Source organism: Meleagris gallopavo, chromosome 30 (genome assembly GCF_905368555.1).
Source record: "Meleagris gallopavo chromosome 30, MGAL_WU_HG_1.1, whole genome shotgun sequence".
Lineage (NCBI taxonomy): Eukaryota > Metazoa > Chordata > Aves > Galliformes > Phasianidae > Meleagris > Meleagris gallopavo.
Window position 1 is genome coordinate 685558 of NC_139433.1, and position 23789 is coordinate 709346.

At 48.6% G+C, this 23789-nt stretch overlaps 1 protein-coding gene across 8 annotated transcripts in view; it reads right to left on the reverse strand.

The window, feature by feature from the left end:
• The window catches only part of SLC1A6 (solute carrier family 1 member 6), a 28511-nt gene extending 11393 nt beyond the window's left edge, over positions 1–17118 (reverse strand). For 2 of the 8 annotated variants that reach the window (XR_014880141.1, XR_014880140.1), the window contains exons 1-5: positions 16719–17114; positions 8635–8790; positions 2998–3245; positions 2440–2577; positions 1356–1560 (exon numbers count right to left, since the gene is read on the reverse strand). Coding sequence is in view for 6 of the 8 variants with exons in the window: in XM_019609978.3 (XP_019465523.1) it covers positions 1356–1560; positions 2440–2577; positions 2998–3211 (557 nt within the window). In the remaining 2 variants the exon portion in view is untranslated. Of the gene's footprint in view, positions 1–1355; positions 1561–2439; positions 2578–2997; positions 3246–4408; positions 4689–8634; positions 8810–15527; positions 15623–16718 lie in introns of those variants that run through there. The other 6 variants (XM_085211697.1, XM_019609978.3, XM_010724759.4 and 3 more) reach the window with 6 other exon arrangements.
• Positions 17119–23789: the final 6671 nt, after the last annotated feature.

Here is a 23789-nt window from a genome sequence, read left to right on the forward strand (position 1 = left end):
TTCTTCTGGGTGTCTTCTGACTGGTTTCCCATTCTGCAAAGTTGGTGCTTAGACATCATGACCAGTCACTTGGTTCCTGGATGGTAGCACTGGCTGGAGACTTTCACTGGGACATGGGTTCATTGCAAAAGCATCATCAGAACTCACTGAATCTTGAAAAAGTACCATGTTGCCATGTTCTCAGCCTCATCTCTACAGCACTCATCTGATCTCTGTTATCCTGTACCTCAGAAACGAAGCTTCATGTCACAGCTGGCTGCAAAAGGTCATGACAACGGGGGGGTCAGACAATATATTGGGTATCATTTCTTCAACTTGCTGGATACTTGGGGCAGTCTTTATTAGGTGGATCTCTGAAGTGCACATGGTCATTGCTAATCCTGCTTCCCACATTTCCATTACAACTATTTTTCAATCTGACTGTTTTCCAGTCCTTTCAGATTATTCTGTGCAAACACTGTACTGTGAGGTGCTCCTTTTCTTCCCAAACAGGAGAGACTCTTAAGTAAAACGAGCAAGAAATGAAACAATGTCAGACGTAACACATCTCAGAAATTCCAGTGGAGAAGTGACACTGGATCCTTGTGCACTCGTCAGGTCTCAGTCCACTTCTTAGTTTGATAGCCTTTGGATTAAACTGATCTTGTCAAAGCAACACGTGGACTCCTAACAGAAGGGCAGGACTCCAGGGCTGCAGACCAAGCATTGTATCTCAGAGTGACAAAGCTGGGTAACCACCTTGCATCCTCCAAGCCTGGGTTCAAATGTAGTCAAACCAAGAAGTGTTAGCCCAACCTCACTGTTAAATACTGATTTTGATCACCATTATTCTAAGTCGCAGAAGTTACTGGAAAATGGCTGCTGATGGCCTCATTCAATGCTAGATTTCTTCAGGCTGTTCAGCAGAGCTTTGAGTTTCTTCAAGGACAAAGATTCCTTCATCTCCTTGGCTTCCAGTACCCCATCTACGCTACCTATGGGGAACTGTTTATTCCCTGTGCTAAATCAGAATCTTGCTTGTTCCAGCTTGCTCTTGCCCTTTCCCTGTGTACCTCTCAGAAAAATCTGGTTCCATATTCTCTTCAACTCCTCTCCAGGCAGCAGAACACTGTAAATAGATCACCCCCAAATTTTCCCAGGCTAAAAATCCCCATTCCCTCAAATATGGGACAAAGGCTGCAGCTCTGCAGGAAGGTGATAGGCCTCCCCTGACTGAGCTAAAAGTAGCATATTCAGAAAGACTCAGCAAAGACCTCTTTCCCTGGCTGTATATACCTAAAGCTGTGGCGTTTCAAAGGGATGTTCAGTGGAAGAGTCTGCTCTCACTGATATGGACTGACAACTGGTCCACCTACCTCACCAAGTCCATGAAGGCATCTGTGGTCTGCACCTGCTCAATTCTGCCTTCTCGGTGAAGCTTGTCCTTAGATCCTTTGCCTGGGTGGATGATGATCACCATGAGGATGCCAATGAAGACTGCTATGATTGTGGTCACCATGTAGTAGACCACAGCCCGCATACCCATCTTCCCTGAGGCTCTGCCATCCAGAGAGGCCATTCCTGGGGAGTCAGGCAGACAGACGAGGTAAGCAAGTCTGTTATCTTAGAGTGAGTTTCAAAGCATGCAGGGGACAGGGATAGGGAGCTGGGTCTCTAGGAAGTGCAAGGGCCAGACTTTGGAGCTCCAGGGTGAAGTAGATATGGGGGGAAGTTGCTTAAGCTCATGAAGATGCAGAACATTTATAAATCTTAAGCTGAATTTGGGAATATAGCAACTTCCTCCTAAAGCTCTCAGAAGGGAAATAATGCCACCCCAGGACAATGGGTCTTTAATTCCTAGTGGTGGGATGTTTCACAGAATGGACTGCATTGCAACCCTTTCTGCCCTCTGACGGGTTGGCTGGCTGGTTTGTCTTCTACCAGGACCTGGATGAGGCAGGTGCTCCAGCTAAGAATCAACTCTGACTCTTGGACTGGCACAAATTAACCTCATTTAGGCTAGTGGAAATCTGAATCACATTTGGATAACAAACTTTGACATCCAAGGTTAATCTGAATGAAATCACAGAATTATAGTTAAAGTTAGGGTTGGAAGGGACCTCTGGAAGTCACTTCGTCCAACCCCCCTGCACAAGCAGGGATACCTGGAACAAGTAAACCCTTCTTAGTGCTCAACTGTTGGGCATTGGAAGCACTACACTGTGCCCTCCCCAGCCTTGTGAGAAAGCACAAAGCCTTCTGCTTCTCTTCACCACTACTGAACCAGCAGGGATATGAGTGTAAACCATGGTCACTGTAGCTGTAGGTTCAGGCTTGTCATTATTAGCCCTGCTTATCTGAGCACCTGCAGGCAGGGCACAAAGGGAAACTCCAACAACAGCCAGCACCAGACTTTGCTGAGTACTGCCTTGGCTGAAAGCACCAGAAAGCTCTTCTCACCTGTAATTAAGCTAGAGACAATGAGAGGAAGAACCAGCATCTGGAGCATGCGCATCAGCAGCTCTCCTGGGAAGGAGAAGTACTTGATCTGGCGGTAGGTCAGCTGGTAGGGACGGAGGGAAAAGGCCAGGATGATCCCTGTGGGTCAACAAGGGATGAAAATGGACAGGGGTCATAGCGAGCTGGTGGCCTGCCCTCACTCCATCCTACAGCGTGGCTTCCATCTTCCTCTTCTCCCTTCTGCTCCTCCCCTCCCCAAAGGAGCGTAATGCTCTTTCTTTTCTGTAATGCAGCGCTCTAGTTTTCTCCGCCTGCTCTCTCCCCCTCTACGTGTGTACATGCATGGCAGCCTTGAGCTGAACCACCACCTCCTGCCGCTCCACTGGGCTGTTCCCTGCGAGACCATTACCACCAAAGTGCTCACTCTTACGAGAGCAGCGACAGACACAGGGCCCCCTCAGCTCCATCTCCCCAGACAAACCATTACAATAAAACAAAACCATCACGGAATAAGCAGACTTTCCCCCACGCTTACACCCGGTGCCCGACGCCCCATACCGAGCAAGACCGCGGCGATGGTGAAGAGGACAAAGGCGTTTCTGCGGAAGAAGCTCTTGGCGCTGTCAGCAGTGATGCTGCTCATCCTCTTCTTGGCCCGCGCCGCCCGCTTCTGCACGGCCTGCCGCAGGCGCTGCACCCGGCCCTCGGCGTGGAGCCGCTTGGCTGCGTCCTCGTTGAGGAACAGGCTGTTGACGTGGCTCTGCTCGCTCATGGCCGGCCCCTGCACGCTGCTCTGCCTGCGCTGGCTGGGGAGGAGCGCAGGAGAGAAAGGAGCTGAAAATGACTCTTGTTCCCAAGGGTTTGTGAAGAAAATGTAAGACTGGATGGATTCAGGAACCCAAGGGGCACTTCAGCACTTCAGCAGCTGCTGAGAGACCTTTCTTCGGTGGTGCAATGCAAATGACAGCCTCTCCATTTGCAATCCTGAATTTAAGTCAAAGAAACCCCCGGGCACCGAGATCCTATTCCTCAGGAAGTGCACACCACCTCTGCTTTGGACCAAACAAATACCTACCATGAGATCAAGGCATTAAACAGTCAGTGCTTCATGGTATGACTTGATTTATTTGGACTCCTTTTTTTTTTTTTTTTTTAATTTTAATGATTAAATAGATGTTTCCATCTTTATCTGAGTTGCTACCGAGAACAGAGTTTTAAATATATTTAAGAACTGAGAGATGCAGGAGATGCATCGATGCTTCTGAAAGTCCCTTCAGACATCTCTTTGCTTCCCTAAAATCCAGCCACCTCTAGAAAGAAGGCTTTAAGCATCCAGCCTTTGGCCACACAAGAATGTTTGTGCCTTCATGGTACATTAAGAAACGGTACCTGTGCCCCAGAAGGCCTTTCACACATCTCGTGTCCTCCTGTCTGACCTTACCAGCATCACCCCTCACACCTCACCCACTGCTGTCACAAACTCACTGAACAATCCCTTCCCTGAGCCAAAGAGGATCAAATGATCTGCGGGATTTCCAGCAGCCTGTCCCAGAGCTTACTGCCCTCATGGTGAGAAATATGTCTGCTGGAGGGATGCAGTCTGACTTCCTGCAAACAAACTCCTGCAAAGTGAATTGACAAATAAAGGGTCAGATCCTCTGAGGCTTTCTTGCTCCCAAACTGCTTGCTTCTTCACCAAGCACCGGCACACCTCGGGAAGGCAAAGGGCACTTTATATGCAGTGCTCCCATTTCTCAGTGAATGGAACCTGCTGTCACCACCACGGCTTGCTTGGTGCAAAGCAGGCTTCCCATTTGCCACAGCGACCTGAGGAGACCCGCACTGATCGAGGAGAATGCAGACTGATCTCTCCTCCAGACCTCCCCTTCCTTAGACCACATCACAGCAGTGACAAGGGTTCCCACACAGGGAAGGTGGGAGCAGCACCCACGCCTGCAGAGGGACTCACCTGTTTTGTTCTCCAGACGTCTCCCCATCCACACGTAGCAGGAAAAAAGTATTTTCATGCAAAGAAAACAAAATCTCTATTTTGATGCAGGAAAGTTCAGGATGAATCACTAGGATGCCATGCTCACCATATGCTCAGCAGCCTTCTCAGAGCACAGAAGGAGCTCACCAGGACCCGCTCTGTGATGTCCCCACCCTCTTGCTGTCTGCTGCCTTTCTCCATCTGTACATTTTGCAATCCAGCAGCCCTCTCTACAGCACATTCCCACTGCATCGCCAACCTGAAATTGTGTAAATATTCTCTATTGCATCAGCTGGAAGTCCTCCAGCTGCTGCAGTAAGTTGTCAAAACACACTTCTTGCAGATAAGCAGTCTGCAATGGCATGGATTTTCCTTCCCAGAAGGAAAAAGGTAGCTTTGCTTTCTTGGTGAAGGCTTTCTTAATCATTCCTAATCAGAGGCTTCTTCAGCCTCTGCTCTGCCAGAACTGAGATATTCAAGAGAGCAGCTCTGGAGGTAACTTCAAGGCTAGATGAGGGAGCACAGTATATTTTGTAAGAAAGCCCAGTGTTGCAAAACTAATGCCTAGTTCCTGGCAATGAGGTTTGTCATAACCAGTGGAATGTTGACCATTTTAAGGCCAGCAGTCAGAAGATGGTGAAAGTAAAAAATGGGGAAGGAAGACATTTATCATTTTGTTCAAAGAACAAAGCTGCTATCCACATAGAACACGAGTTCATCAAGGAAGGTCCTGCCTTAGTGATCTGATCTTCTGGGATAAGATCATGGTGCACGAAGGGAAGGTGATGGATGTGACCGTTCTGGGTTTCAGTAGGGTTTGTGGTGCCATCTCTCACAGCATCCTTCCGGACAAATTGTCCAGCTGTGAATTGGACAGTTCACACTATGCTGGGTCATCACATTGCACAACTGGAGCAATGGTAGAGCTCTAGTGGTCACAGTGCATGGGGTAACATCTGGCTGGCAGACAGTCAGTAGTGATGTTATCCAGGGCTCAGTTCTGCATTCACCATTTCTATCAGTTATCTGGATGTGGGAGGGGAGTACATGCTAAGCAGTTTTTCCCATTATACTAAACTGGGACGCACAGGGACAAGAAGCCTTGGATATATTGGAGCACAGAGAGATTAGCAATGACGTGAAGATCAACAAAGGAAATGGTTGGGTTCTGCACTTGGGATGAGTAATGCCAGACATGGGTACAGTCTGGGAGACGAGTAACTGGAGAGCAGCTCAGCAGAAAGGGGTCTGGAGGTGCTGGTGATGCACGCTCAACTTAGTATGCCTGGGCAGCCAAGGGCAAACCACATTTGGGGTGCATTGAACTGGATGGACTCAAAGAGCCACAGTGAATGGAGTTCAATCCAGTTGTGAGATGGCCACCAGCAGCGTTTCTCAGTGCTCAGGGCTGATTTCTTAAAATACTTTTATGCCTGAGAGGAGGTTGCAGCAAGGAAGGCATCAGTCTTTTCTTGGATGATGAGGGATAGGATACGAGAAAAAAGCCTGAAGTTGCAGCAGGGGAGGTTTAGGGTAGAGGTGGACATTAGGAAGATTTACTTAATGGAGAAGGTGGTCAGGTGTTGGAACAGCCTGCGCAGGAAGTGGTGGAGTCCTCCTGCCTGGAGGTATTGAAGAGATGTGTGCATGTGGCACTAAGGGACAAAGGCACTAACTCACACTTTTCTGGGGAGAACAGCACAAATGAGAACTCCTCTGAAGTGCCTCTGCATGAATGGGCACAGCACTGCAGGATCAAGAGGAGAAAGTAGATCCATGTAAAGCAATACGGCTGCACTCTTGCTGGGCTCACAGGGATGTGGTGGAGAGGTGGGGAGCTGGAATTCAGGATCCCTGTGCAGATGGAACAAGGCAACTAACAGCACGGTGTGCATCGATGGACCAGACCCTGATCAGTGCCCAGTGATCAGAAGAGATGTGATGGACACAAATTGAAATACAAGAACTCATGCATAAGAAAACACTTTTTCACTGTAAGAGTGGTTCAACACTGAGCAGGCTGCCCAGAGAAGTTGTGAGATCTCTGTCCTTGGAGATGTTCGAAAACTGACAAGACATGTCCTGAACAATGGTACTGAGGTACCAGTTCTGGTTGATGCTGCTTAGAGCAGAGATGCTCACAAGATGATCTCCAGAGGTCCATGTCATCCTCAGCCATTCTGCAGTCCCTCCATCTCATAATCATCAACTCAGAATCATTAAGGTTGGGAATGACCACTAAGATCCTCTAGTCCCAGTATCAACCCATCTTCACCATGCCACTCATGCCAGATCTACCCTTTCTTTGAGCTTCTCCAGGGACGGTGGCACACCGTGTGACAAGGCTCAGCAGGACTGTCCCCAGCAGTGTCCTGGAGCAGGTCTATATGCATAATTGGCACAGAACTAGACCTGGTTCCTCACTCCTCTTCTCTCACCCTCTAAACCCTGCTCAGCACTCTTACACCAGTCTGAAACATAAACCAAAAAATGCTGCTTCACTGAAATGACTGAGTGGGGACCCCAGAGGTGTCTCAGCAGGAGTGGGTGCTATCAGTTTAGTGGGTCCTCTGTGAGATGCTCCTCCAGGCCAAGCAAACTTTCGACCACCATTGGGATGTGGCACTGCAGGGCACTCCTGCCATGATGACTGGCTTGGGGATGGTAAAAGCAAAGCTGAAGTTCTGTCATCTTGGGACAAACTTCACTGTCACCGCTTGGGACAAATGGACAGGAGAGAGTGATCCAAATGTTGATACTCATATTGCTGTCCCCCTGCTGCTAAAGCTGATGTAGAATAATAAAGAAGGGTTAATCTAATTAGCCAGTTTTACTCCCGGGACTAGCAGAAGTCAGCCAAATTAGAACTGCCCACAGTAAAGTCTCTCTCCAGTTTTTTTGGCCTCCAGGGGCCTGGGAAGAGGGGCAGCGCAGTCCCAGAGCAGCACAGTTTGACACGGCGCGTGCTGCTGCACTGCTGCTTGGGGCACACTCAGGAAACTCTGCTGTAAAGAGGTGGCACTGGAAAAGCAGAGTCAGTGCCCTGCTCAACACAGGCTGCCCTGGGCTCCCTCCTCCCTCTGCTATCACAACTCTTTTCTTTTTATTTCATCACTGAAAGCCAGCCAGAAACCGTGAAATAATCAGCACTTTGGAGCCCACTGTTTCTCTCGTCTCCAAGGAAACTCTGCTATCGTGTTTAATGTCAACAGCGGTAGGATTTTCAGGGAGGAAAGTCTCCCTGGGGAGTAGCAGGGAAGCACACAGGCAGGGAGAGGAGGGAAGGGGAATCTCTGCAGGAGGAGAGGGGCTGGGAAGGGGCTTGGCACAAGAACTAGCACTTCACAGGGGCTGCCTGGCTGCCCCCTCTTGTCCCATTCCCCCAGCAGTAGCTCAGCGCCTGCTGTCAGCAGCATTGAATCCAGCCTCTGTGCCATTTTTTGCCCCCAGTGCTGAGTGGGACAGGACAGAGATGACTCATGGGCCATGGGCTGGAGTCACCCTCATCCCTACGCCAGTTGGAGCCTTAGCAGCCCGGCCCCTTGCTTGGCCTTAGAAGGGCAGCACCCACTGAAGGCAATGACACCAAAGTGCCTACGCTGAAGGTTTCCATTCGCCAGCCCAATTGGGGTGGGCTCAGCTATTGCTGAGTTGCTATAGCAGCCCCTGGCAAGGCTTTGCACTCGGGAAGCGCTGGGGTTTGCCCATGTTCATCTCCCAGCTCCTTGCCAGCCAACCCATCCCTCTGCAACAGGCGCCACAGGAGAGCAGATCTGCCCGGGCCCAGCCATGGGTGCTGGGACCAGCTGTCAGTGCGAGGGGACCAAAGGGGATGTGCATGGGGCAGGAATTCCATCCCCACTGAGCACAGTGACAGTGGTGACCAGCTGCAGTTTGGGGCCCTAAATCCAATCCTGGGAGGACAAGTGCTTTTCTTCCTATAGCCCTCAATCATACCAATGTCCCGTGACAACGCTGGCTCTCTTCACCTGCCCATCGTTATGGCATCCTGCCCCAAATACAGCCCCACTTCTAAAGCATTCCCATGTGGGCAGAACCCTCTCCTAACATGGGACAAGAGCTGTCCCTGTTGCCCCCACATCTGTGCCCAAGGCAATCTCCATCCACCCTCCTGCTCCTATCCCATCACCAGACCGGGCATCGCTCTGATTCATGCATTCAGATTTCCCAACAAAACTGCTCACCTGGAACAAGTGTCAGTGGTCAGGCAGAAGGTCTTTTTCTCCTCGGGGGATTATTCTGAGCTGTTTTGTTCCTTGATTCTCGAAGCTCAAAGGCAGGGTGTAGGATTTTCTCCTTTGAAAGGTACAGCGTTAGCAGAGAGCTCTGAGCAATGCCTCCTGAGAGAGGAAAGGAAGACTGTAATATGCTCAGGATACATGGAGCAGGGGTGGGGGAGTGGCATGGAGGAGGAGACTGAAGAAATCTTCGATGATTGCAGGAGACCAGAGGACAGAAGCACCTGTCAGCGTGATGTTGCACACAGTCCGTACTGGGCTGAACGCTATCACTGCACTTTCTTCTCCCTCCTCACACAAGAAAGTTAGCAGTAATGGAGAGCAGGGCAAGCTGTTCACTAAGAACCAACTCTCATCCCCATCCCCATCCCCTGCTGCCTGGCTGGGGTGGCTGTGTGCAGGAACAGCAGGACCTGCATCCCTCTGAGCAGGCAGATCCTCCCCAGCCCCGCCGTGTGAGCAGGAGCTCTGAGATCCAGACAAACCGACGTGGTTTGTCCACAGCAGCCCAAAGGGATGGACATGTGCCTGTACCTCAGCCAAATAGCTGCAGTTTCCTGGTGGTGAGTTAGGCAAGTCCCAAGGCAGAGCACATTCACTGAGCGTGCAAAGGAAATGTGTTAGCAACACGGTCTGTCAGGGAGCCAAACTCTGCTTTCAAGGAAGGAGGCACTGCCTTTGTTCACTGATCTGTGAAATGTCCGTTCCTGCTGTGCTTCCTTTCAGTAGCTGCCCTGCATCTCAATATTTACATTAATGCACGGGTCAGGTTGTAAGCATCACGCAGCCAGCTGGGGCAGAGTGAAAAAATGAGTTCCCAAATACAAGCCCCAGTATCAAGGTTACAGCAGCACCTCTGTTCCCATTCCTACCAGACACACAGGTCACAGGGAGGTGGTAAACCCCCCTGTTCCATCCCCCAGAGCAGGGGCTTTGCTGTGTACCCAGCTCCAGTGCAGACCAGCAGCAATGCACTGTGTCTGCAGCCAGAACTTGCTCCATAGCCTGACTTCTCCAGCAAGGGGCAGATCAAAGCCTCAGTGTCAGCTCATGGAGCTGAAATGCCCCTGAGCCCTCCGTCCTCGTCAGATTCATTGGGAAGGGAAGAGCCCTCCTCAGCCTCAGGTCACAGCTCCCAGCACACATGGGCTTTCCTGCAGCAGCAGGCAGACATTCGCTCGCAGGGTGACCCCATGGGGCTTTGCTGGATGGGCCATTTGGAGCCTGCAGGCCTGACTAGTTCTATCCCTTCCTCCATCTGCCAAATCAGCACAGATACAGGCCATTGCTGCATCAGGAGACAAGGGCACAACGCCTGCACCAGGCAAATTGCTGCACATGACTCAGTGGCTCATTCGTAAATGGAGGAAACAGGCACAGGTTTTCCTACCAAAGGCTGCACAAGTTCGATGAGGTCTCAGCTCATGTGAGCATCAGCTGGACTGGAAACCCAAGCCCCGTGCACTGCAAAGTGTCACTCACCCTTTCAACAAAGCATGTATTGGAATGTGAGTTGATTTTTTTCCAAAATGCCGCTGGTTTTGTGGCGGCAGAGGGTTGAGGAGGTGGCTCAGCCACCTCCAGCCAGCAGCTGTCCCTATAGGATTGCACCTATCTTGCTGTTAGCTGCCCGCTGCAGGTCTGGGTGATTGGCTGCAGTCACAAAAGTCTCCTCACATGCACAGTGCATTTCTGGCACTACCCAGAGAGGGGCAGAGCTGCCCTGCACTTGGCCAGCTCAGCAGTTGCACAAAATGGTTGATTAATGGTGGTTAATTGTCTGTTTCCACCTTCCCTGCCTGCAGCTCAGCTTGGCTCATAGAATCTGTGCTAATTCCTACCCAGTTCCTTAGACCCCATTTAATATTACTGTGCTTTCTTTAGCCACGAACACACGATGCTGAGTGCCTTAGAACTTCTCTTTCACCAGCTTCATCCACATTTCATATCGACTTTTACCTGTGGCAACTCCCAGGCACCTTCAAGTTATCAAACAGGACAAATGCACCGGCCTGACGCTGCACGGAGCTGCTTTCCCAAATCAGCTCCCTTTGAGTTCCTTCACAAAGGGCCTTTCAGAAAGATTTGTGCTTATCTCATAAGTAGACTAAAAATGTCCCATAGGTGCAGGGCAGCTTGTTTTGCACCCTCTTGATGCATGTCCTCAGCCTGTGCCTCTGCTCAGCTTGAAGAGACCTCAGTCCTAAAAGAGTGAGGATCTGGGCAAAGGACTCTTGAAGTAAAGTCTGCACAGGGGCTTCTGGTTGTCTAACAGGGAGATATTCAGGCCCAGTGGAACAGCTGCAGCGCTGGGTTGGAAAGCATCCAGCAGAAAGCTATGCCCACAGGTTCACTACCTCCCAGTCAGCATTTATCTTCAGCCTTCTGACAGCACTCAGTTTCTCCCAGCTGCTGAGCAGAACACACTAGGAAGCATGCTGCCATGAATCTCAAGTGCAAAAACCCAGGTGCTGATATTCCCCTTGCTAATTGCCATGGGGAAAGATGTGATTTTCTGATATGTTAAGCAATCCCTCAAATCTTCCTCTGCTGGATTTTGCAATTCTGTGGTCTGATTCTCCTTGTTACAGTAACCTTAATTTGGGGGTTGGGATTAATTTTATATCTTGTGCTGCTCACTTGGCCCAGGGAGCAGAGTCCAATTATGCAGCCATGACCTTCATTCCAAGTTAGCAGAGTTTCTGCAAATGAATCTCCTTTGCGTTCAGCAGAGCTGCTCAAATAATGGCATTTCCTTCCTATGGGAAAAGCCAATATTTCGACATTTATTTTTGCCCTATTTTGAAACAAAAAGCCAAAATTTAAACTCTTGCAACACACGAAATGCAGAAAAGTAAAGAACTGTTTTGTTGGGGATCAGACCCATGCAAATCTGCTCCCACTTGACCTGTATCATTGCTTCACTATTAGATTTTTACCTTGTTGGTAGAAATGGCAGCTCTCATGAAAATCTCACCCAAAGCCCCACCGATAGGGGGGAATAGATGCAAGAAGTCATTTAAATTCCCTTCTCTGCCCAAACTCACCTCTGACTCTTCCTTTCAGCCCTTTGCTTTCCTCCCAGCAATACAAATTGTCTAGCAGTTCTGCCTTACGTATTTGAAAGATTTATTCAGGTTTCATGTCATAAACAAGTTCTTCCTAAGGATCTTTGTTTCACTTTGCTTACTGTGTTTTTACACTGAATCCTACTCTACTCAATGTCTTGCCCATTAATTGGGAATGTGCTTTGTGCAGTGCAGACACGGTTCTAATGTGCACGTGGCATTGCTTATTGAAAATTGTTTTCTCTATTTCTTCTCTTCCATAAGCAGATTGCACTTACACTTCCGTCCTTCCACCACCCTACCTCTGCAGACCATGTCTGGCTGTACTTCATGCTGCACAGCTTCTCCAGCTCTCATGCTTTCTGGTCACATCCTGTTTGCCAACAGATATCAGCTGCCTCATTGTACATTAGCACAGAGCTTGCATTTGTTGTCAGGATGGCTTGAAGAAGCTGCTCTCCCTCCCCAGCTCCTCAGCCTCCCTGCCCACGCAGCTGGGTGCTGATGGGGCAGCCAGGAGCAGCTTGGAAGAGGAGAATCTCACCCAATTTTCAAATAAGAGTTGGGCTCTAAGGAAATGGGTATTGGGTTGGCAGCAACTGCTCTGGGATGGTCTCTGGCTTGAGGGGTGTGAGTGGGTCCCTGGCACCTGGGAAGTCACGGAGGGGAAGATTTAATTAATATGGAGAATAGCATCCCATAGGACAGCCACAAAATAGGAAGACCAAAACTGAACAGCTGTTGGGCTGAGAGGAAGCTGCCGAGCTGCATGCAGCATACACCATACTGTCTGACTGCAACTGTTGTGCAGCCAAGCGATGCAAAAACAGTGAGCAATATTTCTTGGCAGGAATTGCAGTCCAGAGAACGTAGTGGGTACAACTGTTACTTCTGTGTGTGGTTTGTTTCTGAGGATGAGACACTGTGAAGCAGCACAGCCGCATACTCTCCTATACCATGCTCCGTATTAACATCCTGAAATGCCTCAACTTCATTACATCAGGGGAATGGTTTACATGGCTTTCCATCAACATTACATTACATCCTACATGACTGAGCTGTACAAACTGGAGAATGTCAAAAAACCTTACTAATATTTCATGTGGCTTGGTCCAGTGCTACCACAGGTTAAGTCTGCCTTCTCTGAGCTGGGAAAACAGGGTGGCAATACTTCTGCTGCTCTGATGATATATTTGTCCAAATTTAACTCGGCCCATTTTCTCTGGTATTCTCCACATGGCATTACCACTGGCATTAGGCTCTTCTCCATCAGTTCCCAACTCTGTGTATGTGTGTATTACAAGGACAAAAGGGACCATTTGTGATCATTTAGTCTGACCTCCTTTTTTAGGACAGGAATAGCCCTGTGTTAATTAATTTTCTTTTAAGTAGAATATACTATTTAGAAATATTTCTGAACCTGCATTACTCTTTCCTGGTGGTGATGAATTCACCACAATTCCAGGCAAATTATATAAGCGTGGGTCTACCTGACCCTGGAATGTATGTAATAATTTGGAAGAAGCAGCCAGCTGCTGCTGTAGATAAGCTGAGCAGAACTTAATACTAACACACCAAGGGGCTGTTAGTATACAAGCATACCTTAGTTAATGTGGACATGGAAACACCTGTGCATACAGCACTTGCAAGCACAGACTAAAATGCACTTGAGATCTGAGATATAAAAGCTTAATCAGTGTGGATGGTCCTGCAGTAGACAGGACAGTTAGCAGCTCCAGGTTTCTTCCAGATCCCTGCCTCAAACAATTGCTTCCCTTAACACATATTAATGGGTTCCCTGTCTTCTATTCCCAAACCCATGTGCTACTTTTATGGACTTCTGGGGTCTGATTTTGCAATTTGCTTTTTCTTAGAGATCTATCCAATTATTTACCAGCTAACTTTCTTAAAGGAGAATAATTCAATATCACGGGATTTCTCAGAGAAAACAGCTGTGTAGGAAGTCCACAGCCTTGGTTTTCCTTCACTGAATTGCAGAATCCTCTAAAACCAGCTGCTTGTAGCCACTCCTGACAGACTTCATAATTTGTTCTCACCAATTCTTTCTAGGAAAATCATGTTCTTCTTCAGAGACTTTTTTCCCTTTTTTTCATCCTTCTGTCATGTTTCTTTGACTCCTAATGTTGACAAAAAGACATTTTTGCCTTGGTGTAGAATGTTGCTCTAAAGGCCAATACTTTGAAGAATTCCAGGTGCAAGCACAGTCTTCCCTTCACAGAGATCTCCAGAACTTGTGTTCCAGTGAAAATTTTGCCCCACGCAGAGCTACAGAAGGCTTGGGGCCTGCCACATGGGTTTAGTGCCTGCCAACCATGTGGGCTCGAGGCCTGCCGTGTGGGTTTGGGGCCTGCCATGTGGGTCTGGGGCCTGCCGTGTAGGTCTGGGGCCTGCTGTGTGAGTCTGGGGCCTGCCATGTGGGTTTGGGGCCTGCTGTGTGGGTTTGGGGCCTGCCATGTGGGTTTGGGGCCTGCTGTGTGGGTCTGGGGCCTGCTGCAGGGCTTTGGAGCCTGTGTCTCCTTAAACATCCAGGAAGAACCCAGCTGTACATGCAGTGCTGGGTCGTGATTCAGGAGGCCTCTGTGTGCACTCAGGGTGCCGTGGGCAGGACGCACCTGCCAGCCTGCAGCATGGCAACAAGGGAGCGATCACACTATATGAGATGCCTCCTTCCTTAACCCAGCATCCTCGCTGAGTTCTCAGCTTTCTTCCTCTCTGTTGCAGACTTTAAAGCAGATGAGTGAGGCAGTGGCCAGGAGACCGTTAGACTTAGCTCAGGCAAGCACACGAAGCCCAAACAGCAGCATGGAGAATCTTGGAGTGGTGCTGGCTGCATGCTGTCAACAGAGCCACACAAACTGTCTCACAGCTCATTACAGAAACTGAGCTAGAGGGAAGGCACGTTCGCAGCTTATCAGGCCACCTCCTCTGTGAGCTCTCTGATCTACTTTTCCAGTGATTGTTCCTGACCTAGGAGAAGCCCCTGAGAAATCTCACAGTTTGTAGCCTGAAGCTAAACGGGCATCAGCAAGCGGCCACGATGGGGAGCTGGGAGCGTGGCACGCGCAGTCTGACTAACCAGCTGGAAAATTCCACTCTGTTGGCCATGGCGGAGCACACGCAGGCACTTAGGAAGCAAGCCTTGCTGGCTCTGTGATTATCTGCTCGCTGGGCTGTTGCTCTGCTTGGCTGCCATGTCACATTTAGCAGGACACCCGCACTATCTGCTCAGCCCTCTTAGCACCATGATAAGGAGTAGCAATGGAGCAGCGTCCTGCTTCCTTTGCTCTTTTTCACTGTACTTTTTTTAGCACTGCTGGCAGTCAGTACAGGGTGACATGATGGGTGAAGCTCCGGAACAGGGCTGCCAGCAGAACCTGCTTCTCCTGTGGCTCTGGCCAGGCAGTGCACAAGAAACAAGTTTGTGAGATGTTTTCACTACTGGCTCCTCTGCTATGTGATCGGCCCTGGACATCCCTGCCCCAGACCAACCTGAAATCTGCCAACTTGTGTAAAGTTGGTAAAATGATGTACAGTGGAGTTTTCTTACTTCCGACTATCCATCTATCAAGACTAAAGTAATCCCAGCATATATGTTTAGCCTCACATTGTTGAAGGAATACTGACAGGCTGAGAATCTGAAAGCTTTCAAGTGCTACCAGCCCCAATCTCTCTCTTTGCCTGTCTGTGCACACCTTTTCCCCTATTTCCTCTTTAATGCTTGTCCTTTCCCTCCCATCCACATGTTCTTACCTTCTGGATTTGCAGCTGTGCTCGCTGTAGGTATGTTTTATCCCCTGTTAGGAAGTGAGAAATGCCTGCAAGTGCCTGGTGGAAAGCCTCGTGTTACAATGTCACTCAGGTCACCCATACACCCATTAGTAGCCATCGGGAATAAATCCCACGGGAATGAGGCAGCTGTAAATCCTGGAAACTATGCTCCACACTTTGAATGTACTGTTGCTGAGCTCCTTTTAATACTACATGCTAAAGGAGTACAGAGGGCATCTCAGAAAGCTATGCATTTAAACAGCAAATCAAGAAACAAACATTATTCAGACTTTTAATGTCACATCCCTAAAAAAGCATCTCACTTGCTAATAACCACAAGGCACCCAGCTGTGTGTGATCACTGTATGCACAAGGAAGTGCAGGGCAAATCTCCCATTCACCCAAGAAACAGTCATGCAGCCTGCAGCAATAACCTGCTCCTGGCACTGACAAGGGCAGCGAGGCGCAGTCAGGAAGTGCTCTCTGAAGGATTTTCCTTCTGTACTGAATAACAAGACTATTTACTAATGCTTCCATTCTACTATATGCTTCCCCTTAGACAGGTTTTTAGATGCATGTCTAAGTTTTATCCACACATTTGAAATACTGCCTCAAAAATGAGTTGATGGAGGAGGTCTATTACCACTTTCCAGGTCAGCTATTTTAAAATAAGGTATCAGAAGAGGGACAAACATTTGAAGAAGGGAAGTTCGCTCTCTCTAACCAACATTTCCAGGCATCTAGCACATAACTTAATTTTCAAGTTCTGGTTAAAGTGCGTATCTTGCAGAGCTATTGCAGAAAATGTGAAAGATGGAACTAAAGTGAGTGAGGTGACAGTCAGGGTCCTGCCTTTGCTTATATGAAACCAAAAATGAAAGCTGCTTCTTGAAAGGTGCAGGTGTGTAAGCTTCTCACAAAGCCTGAATGTGCACAAATTTTGTAAGCAGAGCAAACTGTATGAGAGACATCCCATCATCACCCACTGCTGTGAGAATGGGAAATAGCACAAAATGTATGAACCCCAGGAAGAAGAATAAGTATTTCCCAGTATTTGCAAGTCTTAGCACCTTTAATGCTTCCCCTGGAACAGAAGTCCTCTCCAAGTTTGGAATCTCCTGTATGGATAACATAACACCTTCATGCAAAATCAGTCAGCAAACCGAGCATTACCTTTACAGGGCCCTCACTGCACCTTCATGCAAAACACCAGCTGGAGTGAAGCATCGGGAAGGCTCAGGCGGCAGCAGGGAGCCCAGCGTTGTCCAGAGGCCAACCTCTGCCTGCCGAGACTGAACAACAGCATTTGCAAACCTCCGGCTGCAGAGAAAAGCCAGGGACCAAGCTGAGAGGGAAAGAAATCCTTTGGAGAGGAGCAGTTATCCACCAGCCCCACACAGCATCACATCTGACTTGCTTCTTTTTCCTTCTTGTGACTTTGACTCTTGCTGGCCTCCGAGAGCGAGGCCACGCTGCTGCCCTCCCAGCCGGGCTGGAAGCCAGTGTGAGTGCAACCTCCAATGCACTGCAGATATCTGCCAGGCTGCACAGACAGTGGTGTGGGAAGAGCATGATTTGTGCCCCAATCCCTCACTGCTGGCAGATGTTGGGCAAGGGCTGCAGAGGGCAGCAGGAGCTGCTGAAGGGATGGAGCCAGGAGGCCTGAACTCAGATTTTGCAATGCAGAGAGCTGAGGGGGACAGCTTGTCCTGGAGAGAAAAGTGACTGCAAGTGGTACTAATGTTGTCTGACGTTAATTATGAACCATGTGCAAAGTTAGAACAAAGGATAACCTTCTCAGAGCACACAGCCATACACAGGGTTCCCTGGTAAATGCCAGATGAGCTCTTTCCTGAGCCCTGAACACCTCAGCCTTGACCTGTGCAGCAGCAGAACAGTGCTGCTGCCACTCTCCCTGCCATGCCTGCTGGCCAGAGCTGCTGAGCTGCAGGCTGTGCACTGCACGGAGCTGCATGGGGCCTGCAAGCACCCTGCTGGGAATGCAGTCCCACAGTGCTCAGCCAGTACTGCGCTGTGTGATTCACACTGCCTACATGCCAACGCATGGGGCTGTTGCCCACACTTGTTTCAAGATATCAACCACTTTGTGTCTTTTGGTGATTCTATGGAATTGCAGGGGCACCTCAGCTCTGAGGAGGAAGTTGTGCAAGAAGTAATCAGACTGTAAGAGTTTGGAATGCTTTTGCATGATTTTGCAACACACTGGGCTAGCTGCAGCCTATCTGCAAAGCTCTGTGTTTAGTGAGAAACTGGGACCTCAGGTGCACTTTTGTGCAATGCAGTCTTCAAGAGCTTCATCAGGTAGTAAAGAAGCAAGCAGAGAAAGGATTAAGAGATAAAGATAACTCAAGTATGGCTCAAACTCAGGTAAACTGAAAACCTCAAATGAGAAATAGCAGTGCTTAATTACATGACAGTTAGACACAGGCTTTCAGTCTCATTTTCTTTTAAGCTATAATTGCTTAAATCTCCCTTAATATCTGAACAAAAAGAAGCATCTCATGCTCATGGTTTGTGCAGCCAGTCCAGTGTGCTGTGGAGTGCATTCAGACTCCTCATCCTGAAAGTGCTGGTCTTCCACAGCACTGCTGCAGTTCTCCAGAAGTCCTGGTGTGATCACAATATGCAGGTGATTTTTTTGGCTCCTCGGGAATTCAGTCTCTCCAGAAGAGCTAAAGGCATTGGCTTGAAGTAGTCAAGTGCCATCAGGAGTCATTAAAGAGAGAATATTAATTTAAATCAAATGCTGAATAAAATTCTGCAGCTGGGTGTTGAAGACATGTTCACACTGGTTATCTTTAAGGTCAACAATTTTTAGCGCTGGGTGAAAGCTAATGAGGGAACCTGCCACAGTTACATGGGTCTTTTCACAGCCTGCGTCATTTGCAGCCCTCCCAGCTCCATCAGCTTCTCCAACATGTGAAGCAACATCCATACACATACACACTTTTCTTGGGCATTGCCTCCTATGATCTTACTGCAGGAAGGTACCGCTTAGAATGAAACCTGGAATTCACACAATGAGAGATTTTCCACTAAAACATTCTAAATGCACAAAATTGTCATGGTAGAAGTCATCACGGCTGATAACCTTGTCATTCAGAACAAACACTGATTACCAGGCACATCAGCATCGCACCACAAAGCTTTTATTCCCCCATCGTATGCACTACAGTGTATGTCTGTAGCTTTTGTTTCTAATTTAATAATTGGTTTTGATGGCATTTTAAAGAGGTAGGTCATGAAGCCAAAACAGGCCTCGATTCTACTACAGGCAAAAATATTCCAGGCTGCCAGGAAAAATAATTGCTGTATAGAAGACAGAGAAGAGACTAAAGGTAATGTTTGTTTGCAAATGTATCTGAAAGCTCTTCTGTTCAATCATTTCCTCCCCACCCGTGCACTGCATGCCTCCAGATTCGGGGTCTTTCTGTTGGAACCTGGTGCAGCACTAGCAAACCCTGGTGGGCTGAAATCCCACAATCTGAAACTAAATAGCAGGCCTCTGAGGTAGGCATTTAGAGATGCCTATAGGCATCAGAGAGAGGCAAGAATGTGGTGATTCTGGACATTACATGAGCACAGTCAATAGCAAAGAAGGGAAATTTCTGAGTAAGAGATCCTGTGAAATGAAGTGCCTGCTTCCCCATCTAGTGGTTATGTTCAGTAGGATGAGGGCTGCTGTAAAAATCCACTGCTGGTCTCAAGGCTGGGGCTGTATGCATTCACCTTTGGGATTCAGACCCACAGATGCAGTGGTACCTATTTGTGCACACTGATACTCCTCAGATGGAAAGGCGGTTCCAGTGAGAACCAGTCCAAGTCTTCCTCCTCTTCTACCTGCACAGCTCATTCTGGACAGTCTTCTGAACATGAATCCTAGAGTCACAGAATAGGCACAGCCACAAAGACCAGGGTCTCCCAGAAATGCAGTTTCTCATAGAGAGTTCTGTGAAGGTTCTAAGCCGTTGAGTTCAGCCCCTGAGCGGCTGCAATTACTGAGGTTCCTGTTCATCCTTTCAGCCATATTGTCACACAGAACATGAGGACAACCCACACACTGATCCCAGAGGTTTGGACCAGAGGGCTCAGAGAGTCAAATCCTGAGAGCTGGATTCAAGTTTATGGAGAATTAGGCTGCAGACCATGGGACCATCCTGAGGCATCTCTTCGTAATCACGAGTTTGCTTAGTTCCCCTCCCACATATGCCCCTTGTTGGAAGTCAGCCACAACTTTGGGTGACGAAGCTCTCAAAACAAAAGGTGGTTTTGTTGATCACTCCATGGCATTTTTAGGACGGTGCCCACTGGTCTTGTGCTTTAGCACATTCCTGAAGTCCCTCAAGCCAAAAGATACTTGGCCTGCTGCTCTCCGGGCCCAGGAAGCTTCCTTTTGTTGTGCTGGGCCACCACCTAGTGGGTGTTGGTGATCACATCACAGCCACAGACTATGTCATGGCTTACCAGGTTCTGAGCTGGCCCAAGAGTGACGTCCTGATCAGCAGAGCTGTGTGCCAGAAGGAAACAGGACAGTATCCCAGAAAAGATGAAATCTGGTTTGTGGCATCCCAGAGATGCCAACAGAAGATCTGGGTGGCTGGCGAGTGTTCAGACACACAAGTGCTGGGAGGCAGTGCCCGAAGATGTCTGGGAGATGTCCCTCTCTGGAAGAGGGGCAGGAGGGCAACATTGCCTGCCTAGCCTGCTCCTGCTTCAGAAGGGATGGGCTTTGGGAAGGGCACACACCTTGCCTGTATGGCCCATTACTGCTCTGCCATTAGCCCCTCAGATATCTAGCATGGATGACAAGACATGCAGAACATAAGGCATCCAAAATAGCTGAGAACTAGTCTGGCATGCCAGCAGAAGCCTCTGCCAATGCCTTCTACAGCTGTTGCTACAGAGGTGCAGCAGATCTTGGAGATCACTGCTGCATTTCCACTATGTACCTCTACCACCATTCATATGAAGACAAAGGCTGTTGTTATGCTGAATGTCCAGGGATGGAACTGGCTGGCACTTGGACATGGTCAAATCCCTGCAAGGCAAAGGACACCATGCCACCTTAAAGCCAGGCCAATGACACCAACCCTTCCTGCACTGCTTCCCATCATTCACCACACCTGTTGGGTGAAACGTCTCACAGTCACAGGCCTCAGCTGTCTCTGTGGCAAGTGTCATTTTTGCTTGCCATTCCGGCTCAAAAGCCATGAGCATCTCTGAAGCAACAAGTTCCCCTTCCTTGTGCTGATGGCCACCTGCTCCTGAGGAGCCCAGGGGAGAACCACTGCACCAAATTCTCATGTCTGACCCTGTGGTCACAGCTGCAAACCAGGAACAGGTGACCCTGGACATGACTAGTGTTGCTGGGTGAGGCAGATACCACCCATCTGTGTATGTACAGCAACAGTGACCAGCACTGAAAACAATGAGACTGATTGTTGGCAATGGGAGGTGTAAACCTCTTGTGTGGTTGTTGTTGTGGAGCAAAAAGAAAAAAAGAGATCTAATTTGAGTCTAATACCAGGTCTCAGCTGCATATGACACTTATTGGTATTCTGCTAAGCTTGCCAGCCAACTCCCCTTGCAGATGATTCAATCATATGAGTTTTGTGTGTATAAAACATAAGTGTGAAATCCAAGCTACCTTTGTGTCTTGGAGTAGTTGAGGAGGTCATGGAAGGCATTGCACCGTGTCACACGAGGCACCCTGGCAATGGATATCACTTGGGGGATAACAGTCTTGGTCTCTGACTCCAGGAAGTTACAGCCCTTGAATAATACTCACCTGCTGGGGAAAAGCAGGACAGCAAACCTACTGAGAACTGCCTGCTTCAGAAGCACATGTTCTGAGAAGACACAGTCCTACTGCGGAGGATAGTGATGTTGCCCCTGCAGAGACCTTCCATGGCACGGTGCACAGTCAAGCACAAGTGAATACAACAATAGAGACCTAGTAAGAGACATTGTGACATTTAGTTTCAGTGATGGCTGAGCCAGCTATGACTGCATGCAGCACTTACAAAGCTGACTATTATTTATGGATGGCACTAAGAAAGTTGAGGTACTGTATTTCTCCATGACTGTGTGCGTGTGTGCGCATGCATGTGTACCTGTGCAGGAATGTACATACATATGCATGCATATAAGTATCACTGTATAGAGGTCAGCTTGTATTTCATGGAATCATAGAATAGTTTGGGTTGGAAGGGACTTTGAAGATGACCTCGTTCCAACCCTCTGCCATAGGCAGGGACACCTCCCTCTATACCAGGTTACTCACAGCCCCATCCAGCCCAGCCTTGAATGCCTCCAGAGTGGGAGCATTCATGACCTCTCTCAGCAATGTGTTCCAGTGTCTCATCAGCCTCATAGAAAATAAGTTCTTTCTAATATCTAATCTAAATCTACCCTCTTCCAGCTTAAAATAATTTCCCCTCATCCTGTCACTACATGTCCTTATAAAAAGTCCCTCCCCAGCTTTTCTGTAGGCCCTTTCCAGGTACTGGAAGGCTGCTAGAAGGTCGCTGGAGCTTCCTCTTCTCCAAGCTGAAGAGCCCAACTCTCTCAGCCTGTCCCCACAACAGAGGTGCTCCAGCCCTCTGATCATCCTCGTGGCTCTCAGCTAGACCCACACCAACAGCTCCATGTCCTTCTTGTGTTGGGGCCCCAGAACTGAACGCAGTACTCCAGGTGGGGTCTCACAAGAGCAGAGCAGAGGGGCAGGATCACCTCTCACTCTGCTGGTCACACTCCTCTTGATGAAGCCCAGATCTGGTTGGCCTTCTGGGCTGTGAGCGTACACTGCTGGCTCTCACTGAGTTTTTCACCCACCAACACCCCCAAATCCTTCTCCTCAGAGCTGCTCTGAAGCCATTCTCCACACAACCTGTATCCGTGCTTCGCATTGCCCCGACCCAGGTGCAGGACCTTGCACTTGGCCTTGTTGAACTCCAGGAGCTTGGTATGCACCCACCTCTCCAGCCTGCCCAGGTCCCGCTGGATGGCATCCCTTCCCCCTGGCACGTCGACTGCACCACTCAGAATGGTGTCATCTGCAAACTTGCTGAGGGTGCACTCAAACCCACTGCCCATGTCACCTACAAAGACATTAAATAACACTAGTCTCAGCACTGATCATGAGGAACACCACTCGTCACCAGTCTCCACCTGGACATTGAGCTGTTGACAACTGTCTGAGTGCCAGCATCCAGCCAATGCTGCATCCAGCGAGTGCTCCATCCATCAAATCCATTTTTCTCCAATTTGGCAACCAAGATGTTGTGTGGAACAGTGTGAAACGCTTTGCACAAGTCCAGGTAGATGACGTCAGTTGCTCTTCCTTTATCCACTGATGCTGTAACTCCATCATAAAAGGCCAACAAGCTTGCCAGGCATGACTTACCCTTGGTGAAGCCATGTTGGTTACCACCAATCACCTCCTCTTCATTTTCCTTGTGCCGTAGTAGTGCCTGCTCCATGATCTTGCCAGGCACAGAGGTGAGACTAACTGGCCCGTGGTTCCCTGGATCTTCCTTCTTTTTCCCTTCTTGAAAACACAGGTTATGTTTCCCCTTCTACAGTCAAGGGGAAGTTCACCAGACTGCCATGACCTTTGTGCCTGGGCAAATGCACATGCATGCCTGTAGAAAGAAGACAGTTGATGAATAAGAGCTGATGAAGACAGTTTTTATGAATAAGTGCTGCAGCTCTATAGTTTTAAGGAGGAGTAAAATCACATGCTGGAATGGTGTTGTTATTTTTTTTTTTAACAGAAATCACTGCATGGGAAAGGAACAAAAGAGGAAGGATGAAGACACTCTATAGGGATAAAATCAAAAGTGAAAAGAAATAAACTCAGAGTTTTACCATCTATGGTTTTCAAATACTTTTGCTTCAGTCTTTGGACCTTACAGAGACCATAGGAATAGAGTTAAAGTCAGCAGAAAGGAAATACAAAATATGTCAGGAAAGACACTCTACATCTCTTGTCTGGGTCTTTTTAAATTCTGTTAGAAAGCACTGCATTGTTACCATGATTAGGACAATGCTGAGAGTTTTCTACTGGATTCACTGCTTTGGCCACTCTACAGATACATTGTGAGAACCAGATCAAGATTTAAGATAAAAAAAAAAAGATTTTTAAAAATGCTGATGTTCCCCAGGGCTGCTGCTGGGATTATCTCCTTCAGAAACCCAGGGCACAGGATGGAGGGTACCTCT